A 9,648-nucleotide genomic window follows, 5' to 3' on the forward strand; every position below is an offset into this window, starting at 1 on the left:
CATGCTGCTGCCTCCAGGGGGAGCAAGCTGGCTAAGTGCTGGGCAAAGGCTGCCCCATGAATGGCAACCCGATGAGGTACGCCCTTGGGGAGCTTGTCCTTAAGGACAGGGAGATCCCTGGCTCTGCAGCTGGAAGCTTGTGCTTCTGAGCTCGGGCAGTCCCTTTAGCAGACCCTTCAAGAGGTACTTGGGCACACATAGCTGGGTATCTAGGCTTACACAAGAGGAGATTTCAATTAAATATTTTTCTGTGCTATTTCCTGGCCTCCAGCCTGTTAACATGTTTCCTGGGAGCAAACGAGAGCATCCAGCACGTAGCAGGTGCCACCATATTGCTAGGAGGAGGAGCAGGCACACAGCTCTGCTGGAAAAGTAACCCATGAGTAGTTTGATGTTGTTGAAACAGCATGGTCCCACGTACACTGCACACGTTGAAAACAATGCTGTGTCTGCTTTCCTAGGTAATACGGACAGCTCCAGCTGACAAGAGGGGAGATGAACGTCTTCTCTTTTCCCTTGAAGCTTTTTTCCATTTCTTAGTCAGGCACAGAGGTCAGGGTGCACATACAAATTATGTTTCGATTTTCCAGACCACATTTGCAAAACTTCAGTTTAAGGAACAAACAACAAATAGGACGTTTCTTCACAGTGTAAGTTAGAACAAGAAAATCCTGCACTGAAGTAGCCTTTGTATCACACGTAGTGAGACACAGAAAAAACTTCAGCAGGAGATAACATCCATAGATTTGAAAGACCCAATTTGTGAGACAGCTCAAGGAGCTAGGACATGAGATAGCCTGAGATGGTACATGGAAAATAAAAACCCTTGGCCTTTAACATCTACTGCAAGCAGATACAGGCCTCTATGTTCAAACTAACTTGCAGAGGTAGAACGTTTTTCCTCCAACAACTGACAACTCTTTATTTTTTGAATGCAAACGAGCTTTGAAGCCACAGACTCCTATCAAAGCAGCCTGGAAAACAGAAGGTAAGAACGGTATTGAGGCTGTACAGCACACCATCCATGAGGTGCTGTGTGGCTACCTACAGATGTGTAAAACAAACTGGAGAAAACTTGTGAGCCTAGCTTGGAAGGGAGGTAGAGAAACAGTGTCTGCAGCATAAAACAAGAGTCCTAAAAAGTAGAACATCTTCCAAGCTTTGACTCCAATCAAGCCCTGACAAACAGATGCTTCAAAACCACCTCAACCAGGAAGCAGAGACACAGCCAGTGATTACAGCCATTGTAATGCATATTACAAAAGCCATTTTTTTTTAATTTAATATAAAAAAGACAAGTCTTAGTTCAAAGCCATTAACATCTCTGTCCCAGCTGACCATGAACACCTGAGCTACTCTGCTGTCCACAACTTGAAGGTTCTGTCATAGGAGCACGTCGCTATCAGCTGACCATCAAGGGAGATATCCAGTCCCATCACCTTTCCCTCATGACCCGCCAGTGTCTTCAAAGGGGACCAGCCAGGGTGAGTCCAGATCTTCGCCGTGTTATCGTAAGCGCCAGTCAGCAGGAAGTTGCCATGATTGGCTGCAGTTAAGGATGAGAAAAAGGGAGAAGTGAGATTTGCAAAGAAAACTGTGACAGATCATCTACCATTAACCAGTACAGATCCTCCTGATCTGAGGATGTGGTTTGGAATTGCCCCATCCCCTGCCACCTTAGCCCAGGAACGGTAGGGATGAAGAACAGACAGGAGGTACTCACGTTCAAATTTCACCCCAGTCACCAGGTTCTGATGGGCAGGAATGGTGTAGATGCACTTCCTCTGGCGGAGGTCCCACACCTTGCAAGTATTGTCACCACTGCCAGTTGCGACATGGTATCTGCCAAGGGGCCAAGTAGGAATGTGTTGAAAGCTCAGCCTTGTGCTCAGAGCTCCCATGTAAGCCATGCAAACTCCTTTCTTACCCATTTGGGGAGAAATTCAGTCCATAGATCTCCTTCAAGTGGCCTTCCAGAAACATGATACAGCGTCCCGTGCGCAAGTCCCACACCCGGCCAAAAGCATCCAGTCCACTGAAAAGAGAGAACCCGACCAACATCACCCCTCAGATTCAGCAACTGCCAGAACACACTCAGCCTCACCCACACTGGGACATTCGGCATCAGCCAGCACCAAAACCTCGATAGTGCTTCACATACAGTCTTGATGCAAAGCAAACTCACCCAGTCCCAGCAAGAGACCCATCCGTGTGAAAGGCAATGTCATAGACCCCTTTGCTGTGCCCCTCCTGATGGAGAATCTCTTCCTGAGCTTCCAAGTCCCACAAGCGCCACGAGTGATCATAGCTACAAAAACAAAGCATTTGTCCAACTAAATGTATTTTTCCATATTCCCGATCTGAGCAGATAATCCTGTTTGACCTGGGCACACGCATAACAGCTGTCAGCACATTCACACTGGCTGGTTCAAAACCGTTTCTTGTGCATAGGAAAGCATGTCAGGAGTGAGGCTGTCCACAGCAAAACCTCAGAAATCCTCAGCACACCCCTGGGAGAGCAGGGAGCTTCCCTAGGTCCACATAAATGTCCACATAAAACTCCAAAGGGATCACACAATGGGCGATGCTGATCCATTTGCAGGTTAGGAGATGCAGTGTACAAAAACCACACTCCCTGTTCAGATGCTGTTCTTTTCTGAGTTGATAGAGTGGAGCCCAGATGGCCTCAGAAAGCCACACAAAAAGAGGAAAAAAACAGTAACTGCCACAGGATGATTACTACGAGAACAGAGACTGTTTGGTTAACTTTGTAAAGCCTTTAAAACTGTATTTGAAGGAAGAGAGAATAGAACAGAACAGTGTCGCTTACAAGGATCCTGACTGCCAGAATGCAGGTATCTCACTGAAATCCCCCTAGCAGTACAATCCATTTCTGCTTCTGGAATTAGATTTTCAGATAACCTGTGCACCATTCAGCTTCAGGACAGCACACTCTCCCTCTCCCTCAGCAGTGTTCATGTCTGCCCGCCACCACTGTCCCACTCACCACATCTCCCATCCCACACTCACGAGTCAGCAGCAGCCAGTGGGCTGCTTCTCTGGCAGCTGGAAGTCTCCAAGGAGAACAACGGGATACCTCACTAACTTTGTGGATGCTTTACTTCCAACTGGAGACCAGCTGGGTCTCATGTGAGAAAGGAGGTCTTTCAAGAATCACACTGACAGCAAATAGTAATATCTTAAAGTGAAAAACAAAAAAACAACAAATCTCCATACCAGGTAGTACCCAGGAACCTCCCAGAGGGGTGCCACATCACACGTGCCACTCTCATGCTGTGACCTTCAATATCTGCCACTGGCTCATCACTGGAAAAGAGAAACAAAAGTCATCAGACGCTGGTCAGGGTGGCTGGCTCTAGCCAGGCCTTTGTAGCTATGATCTCAAGAAAGCTGGTTGTTAAGCACAGCCCAGAGAGGAAAGTCAAGAGTTTTGACTATAGTGACTCTAAATTCTGCCTTTTGTTCACACAGCTGAAGCTCTAAGTCTAACCCCTTTATACACACTCATATCCTCAGTTATAAGTTCTCCTGGGATAACTGGTTTCAAAAATTATCAAGGTCCTTGTTATTAGCAGTTTGAAAGCCTCAACAGCAGAAACTAAGCTCAGAGTGCACAGCAGGGCGCTTTACTGTGACTACACAGAACACATCCCATACCGCCTCATCCCAACCCTGCTATTCTGATGAAACCCAGGGCAGGCAGGAGAGAGCAAACATTTACTGTCCCAGAATTACGTGTGGCAGCCTTTAGCAGAAGATCTGAAGAGCATTAAGAGTGTCTTTCCAACAGACCAAATAGAGATGTGGTCACATGGCACTAACAAACAGCTGTTGCTTGGCACAAGCATGCTTCTGCAATTAGAAACGGTGGCTTTCAGGTAAGGATAATGAAATAAGGACCTCAGAGCTGCCTGCCTCTTCCTAAGGCACTGCAGGGCTCCGCTTTTCAAACACAGCAGATGCCATGGCTCACAACACTTTTCAGGCTTGAGATAGATGCTGCACATTTTCTAGAACTATACCGTGCAATGACACAGAGCCAAAGGTTTTTCTTACAGGATGAACTTCTGTGCATGGTTATGTATTTGGCTAGTCACTCTCTGCATACTGGTGCTTTCCAATAACCCAGAAGTTCATGTAATATCAAAGAGGGGAAATTCCCTCCCAGATGAAAGGTTAGTATGAAAAACACTCCAGATCTTCCATCCATCACCCAAAGCAACTTGCTAATGCCCAACAGCCATTCTGACTTGATTCTTTCCAGACAATTTCCCCTCACCTTGATTCCCCTATCAGGGTGATCTCTTTTCCTGCCAAAGAAGATGGCATATACCAAGGCCAGGGACTGCACTGGTATAACTACAAGAAAAGGTTATATTTGCAGGAAGATGGTAAATGTCCACTGTTTAATAACTCAACCCCCAAAGCAACAATGCTGCAACTGTGCATGCCCAGTGTCATTCTAACCTTTCAAGGCTCCAGAGTTTGACAGAACCATCAGCTGCACACGAGGCCAGGTTAACGTCCTTCTTGTCTAGGGAGACAGTGGCTTTGGGGTGGAAGACTATTGCTCCTACATTGGTGTTATGTCCTTAAAAGAAAGGAAAATCAAAATTCATAATCTGCCACAGGATCTTGTCAGTCAGGTACCAGAGCATACTTTCACCGTGTCCTCCCATTTTGGGTGAAGTCACACAGCTAAACTGCAATTCCAGTAGCACCCACTTAAAGAGTATCAGACACCAAGATCTGCAACCCTCAAAACGCGGTGAAAATTCAACATCTGAACGAAGAGATTTTATTTACTCAAACCTCTGTTCACTGTTCAAAGAACCTCACTCTTACTACATTGTCTGGCCAAGAATGCTAGTACTTGTCTCAAAATAATTCAGACCAGGTTTTTAAACAAGGTAAAACAAAAACATTATCCAGAAAGAGAAATAACAAACTGGTCTTTTCTCTAAGAGAAAGGTCAGGACTTCCTCTGGATTATCTGACACGTGTCCATGCTCTGCAAGCCTGAGTAATGATCTTGTTAGAATAAGATATGCCCAAAGAACACAACTTTTTGAGTTACAAAACAATTCAGGTATGGGAATTTGGCCCAGAAAGGAACAGAACTATGCAAAGAATTTCAATGAAAGTCGCTCTACCTCGCAAGGTGTGAACAAGGTTGCAGTCAGGCACAGACCAGAGCTTACAGAGTCCACTCCTGTTGAACACAAGAAATAGAAGTCAGTGTAGGCAGGAATATCAAACAAATTTTCTAACACAGAGCTGCAAGAACACAATGAGAGGTTCTGCAGTGGGTAAAACACCAGCATGCTTTGGGACTAATGGACTCAGATTCAAATCCCTGCAAAGCTCTAAAGTGGAGTGAAGATGGAGCTCTGAGTAGGAAGAAAATCCATTTCCGAACTCTCACAATTTACAGACCTACGATAACATCCCTCTCCTTCACTCCTGCTGGGCTGCTTCATCCCCTAAAGTAACTTTAAAAAAAAAAAAAAAAAATCTTACCAACAGGCAGTAGCCAAGAATTTGGAATTAGGGCTGAAGTGGCAGTAGGACAGTGGGCGATCATCTCCAATCTGACTGCAGAAGTTATTCAAGGACTGCAACCAAATGCAAATGAAACAATAAGTAAACTACAAATGACCTAGGGAAAGCCTTGGCCAAAAACTTGAGGGAAAGACAACAGACATACAAAGGAACAGACAGGGCGCTTTGGAAAGTCACTTCCAAGAGGAGGAGCTACCTCAGAGCCATTCCAAGCAGGAGGACCATGAAGCAAGCCTGACCGATGGAAGCTAACACTGCTGGGTGGCACAGCTTAGAGCTCACTGTACCACCACTTGCCACTGATAGCCCTGCAGGCCTGCTTTGTGACTACAGCTTTGACAGGGACCTCACTGCAGTTTGGGCCTCCTACATCTCAGCCAAGGAACATAACCAGAAAGAGTAGGGCAGGCAGTGTGGTGCTCACAGGGGAGAGGCAAATCCTCTGGCAGCTAATGCATGTGGGGATAAACAGGATTAGAGCAGCAACACACTGTGTGCTTGAACCATTCTGCTAAGTTAGGAATCTGACTTAACGTGCTTGAAAAGGAAGTCTCAGAATCATTCTAAAAGATGTTTTCCATTACTGTGTTATGGTTATTATTTTCCACTTTTTTATGGAATAGTGACCATGGCACAGGAAGAAAAAAACAAGCAGTCCCTTCCTGCCAGCTAAAGCTGTGACAAACCCAGGAAGCAATCTCTCTCGCTTCACAGGCAAGTGACAAGGCAATGCAGGGACATCTGCTCATCCCTCTGCAACACGGGGGAATAACAGAAGCAGGTCTCCGAATCGCTGAAGGAACAGAGGTAGAACACACATATCATCAGAAAAGAGTGAATGTGGAGATCTACAATGGAGACAGGCACAGCAAGCTACATGCATGTGGACAGCACCTCCAGGCAGCTGATCTTTCTCTGACCTCTTTAGAGATCAGCACAAAGTCTTAAAAATGGCAGCAGAGCAGATGCCAAACCTACTCGCAGGGATTTGTGCAGCTCCTGTCTCTGTGATGTCCTGGTTGCTTCTGGAATCTCTTTGAGTAGTCGTGCTTCTTCTAGCCGCTTCACTGCCCTGTGAAGAGCAGAGATGGAGTAACAACTCCCTAAGTCTTCCCTGCCCTGCTGCTGGAAACTTTCACTTCCCCTATACTGGGCTAACAAAGTCAGTCACTATTAAGATTTAATCTCACTGGATTTGTCTACCAGTGTCTGTTCCCCACTCTTTTGATCTCAAATTTCCTGCACTACCCACAGCAGGATTAGCAGTTAGATCTTACAAAAGGTTCTCTCTCTCCTTCATTCACATTGTTTTTCTTTACCTGGGAAGTGAGTAGTTAGCAAGCCACAGCCTTGCTGTTTTCAGACTGCGTGGTCCTTCATGGTACCAGGTTTGCTGATACTGTAAGACAAGGAACAAAGCCACAGAAAAAGCTACCATGATCCTGCTCTTCCATTCAGTTGATGTGACTTCCACTTATATCAACCCCCCAAAACAGTAAGGCAAAAATGGACTCAGAAAAAAAGAAAGGAGAAGCAGAAAGACAGACAAGTCAAAGGCAGAAAGAGATGCAGTATAGCAGAAACAGTTTTTTCTTCCCAAGTCCTAAGACAAATAATAACAGACTTGCTATACTACGTGACAGTCCAAACATCTAATCTCCTGATTCATGTGCTGTACACAACACAGTTTGGTCTGGAGTACAAGCCAGAGTTCACGTTCCCTATTCAGATAATACATTGCCAGTTTTGCTAGAATGGATGACACAGAAGAAGGAGCAAGAAGGGATGATGTGAGAATCCACAGACCAACCAAACCCAAAAGCCTTGGACATGTTGGAGACCACGAGAATAAGGTATCAAAAAGGTTAACATACACATCTCCCTCAGCACTGAGAAAACATTACCTCTTCTTTGGATTTTTTTGACCTGTCGTCATCTTTTCTAGTCTTTTTTAACGCATCAGTGCCAACCACTGAAAGGATATTTCTTAATCTGAAAAGAAAGATATTATGTCACATTCACTCAGCGAATTCTCATCTAATCTCACAGACACTCAGTGAGTGTCATCCTTTCCCCACAACTCTTGCCATGTAGGAATGTAACATCACTGACTGGCAGCACTCAGAGCATGCCGACTACAAGGAAAACGTGAGGAATTTGATAAACTGGGTACAGCCGAGTGCTCCCAATTTGCAACAGACAAGGGTGGTCACAGCACCTCTCCCTCCTTTCGGCAGGACCTTCTCCGAAGAGCGTGATGGGTTCCCCAAGTGCTCGCAAGCAGGCTTTCACTTCAGAGTCATCAGTGGACACGTTGATTTGCCGGGCTCTCTTCCTGCGCTCAAACTCAGCCAACACTTCTGCCTGCCGCTCGCTCATATGATCTTCCAGATCAAAAACCTCACCTAAACCAAAAACAACATCATCAGATTGAAAATAGCAGCCGGACAAGAGACCTCTCTTCAACAGGCAGACCCAAACAAGAAGACAGCCAAGGCTGGGGTCTCACCTTCACAACTCTAAATCATGCTCAAACTTGATCAGAGAGACTTCTGGCTACATCAAGTTCAAAAGCAAGGGGAAAAAAAAGCGTTTAAGCCTTCTCACCGCTACTTATGTTAATGTTGCCAGCCTCGATCGCAGCTTTCATCCCTTCTTTCCCCAGCAGACCCGATTCTCCCTTTGCCAGCCGCTCCCTCTCCTTCTCCTCCAAGCTGCCATAGAAGATGGGCGCTCTCTTGGCGGGCGGCGCATCGCTCTCCTCGGGGGGTTTGCTCTTTGTGGCCTGCAAGGGAAGGGCAGAGCTTTAGGGCCCTTTCAGGCCGAGCAGCAGGCGGGGGGCAGTGGGGGCTGTGGGGGGACCCTGGCGCCGCGGCCCCTTTTTCCCCCCAGGACCCAGCCCCTGAGGCTCCGTCCCCGTCTCGGTCACTTCACCCGCGACGCTCCCCCTGCCCCGGTGCCGGCCGAGCCGTGGCAGCGCCGCGGTTACGGGGCCGGGGGCGCGGCCGGGACACGCGAGGAGCCCCGGCCCCCACCTCTGGCGGTGCCGGGGGCCGCGCCGGGGGCCGCGCTCCGCCTCTCGCTGCCGGTGCCCGCGCGGAGGCCATGGCGGCGGCGGCGGCGCCTCACGGCGGCTTCCGGGCGGGGCGGGGCGGGCGGCGCGGGGCAGGCCGGGAGGGGCGGTGGCGGCGGTGGCGGCGGCGGCGGCGGCGGGGCGGGAGCGGCCGGGCGGGAGCGGGAGCGGCCATGCTGCGGCGGAAACCGACGCGCCTGGAGCTGAAGCTGGACGACATCGAGGAGTTCGAGGGCGTCCGGAAGGACCTGGAGGTGCGAGCGGGGCCGCGCCGGGACGGGCCCGGGTCCCCGATCCCTGATCCCGGCTCCGGGTCCCCGATCCCGCCCTGACGCGGCCCCCCCTCGCCCCGCAGGGCCGCAAGAAGCAGCGGGAGGAGGCGGAGGCGGCGGCCGGCGAGGAAGCGGCGGCGGCGGCGGCGGCCACGGCGCTGGCGCTGGGCACGGAGCACAAGAGCCGCGAGCAGCTCGTCAACGAGCGCATCGGCTACAAGCCACAGCCCAAGGCCGGCGGCCGCGCCGCGCACTTCGGCACCTTCGAGTTCTAGCGGCCGGCCCCGAGCCGGGGGGGGCTGCCCGGGGCTCCCCTCAGCCCCCCCTCGGCTGCTTCGTGTGAAATAAATGCGGGTTTTTTTAATCAGTGGGCCAATAACTCGCGCAGGCTGGGCCGGTGGGAGCCGGTCCTGGGTGCCCGAAACCACTGTGGGCACGGGGCAGCGCCTGGCGCCTCGCGGCCTTTGAGTAAAAGCCCGGGGGGTCGCGAATCTGCCCCCCCCCCCCAGGCAAAGCTGCTCTGATTTTTCCTACAAAGGCCGGGGAGGCAGCCCCCGGTCTGTGAAACGCCGCTCTGCCCAAACTGCCCCGTGCCACGGCCAAACCCTCGGGAGGGCAGCATCCTGCATCTCCTGCTGGGATGGTGGCAGCACTAACTTCACACTTCTCCTGTAGGTGTGCCAGATTTCAGGCCAGGCAGGGGAAACATACAGAGCCTAA

The 9,648-nt window shown here is 49.7% G+C and overlaps 2 protein-coding genes across 2 annotated transcripts; one reads left to right on the forward strand and one right to left on the reverse strand.

Moving 5' to 3' along the window:
• Positions 1-1,229: 1,229 nt before the first annotated feature.
• Positions 1,230-8,744, reverse strand: PRPF4 (pre-mRNA splicing tri-snRNP complex factor PRPF4). The gene is made up of 14 exons (XM_084299072.1): positions 8,619-8,744; positions 8,191-8,368; positions 7,802-7,988; positions 7,488-7,575; positions 6,903-6,982; positions 6,562-6,655; positions 5,542-5,636; positions 5,175-5,233; positions 4,489-4,612; positions 3,238-3,327; positions 2,186-2,308; positions 1,928-2,035; positions 1,724-1,842; positions 1,230-1,546 (listed from the first exon to the last, which is right to left on the reverse strand). Exons 1-14 carry the CDS (start codon positions 8,688-8,690, stop codon positions 1,353-1,355), a joined length of 1,611 nt encoding a protein of 536 aa, XP_084155198.1. The 5' UTR covers positions 8,691-8,744; the 3' UTR covers positions 1,230-1,352.
• A 30-nt stretch (positions 8,745-8,774) lies between these two features.
• On the forward strand, positions 8,775-9,292 carry CDC26 (cell division cycle 26). Its single transcript, XM_084298995.1, has 2 exons — positions 8,775-8,910; positions 9,012-9,292. The coding sequence occupies exons 1-2, from the start codon at positions 8,830-8,832 to the stop codon at positions 9,201-9,203; spliced, it is 273 nt and encodes a 90-aa protein (XP_084155121.1). The 5' UTR covers positions 8,775-8,829; the 3' UTR covers positions 9,204-9,292.
• Positions 9,293-9,648: the final 356 nt, after the last annotated feature.

The sequence above is a fragment of the Netta rufina genome, assembly GCF_964035555.1.
Source record: "Netta rufina genome assembly, chromosome: 20".
Taxonomy (NCBI): domain Eukaryota; kingdom Metazoa; phylum Chordata; class Aves; order Anseriformes; family Anatidae; genus Netta; species Netta rufina.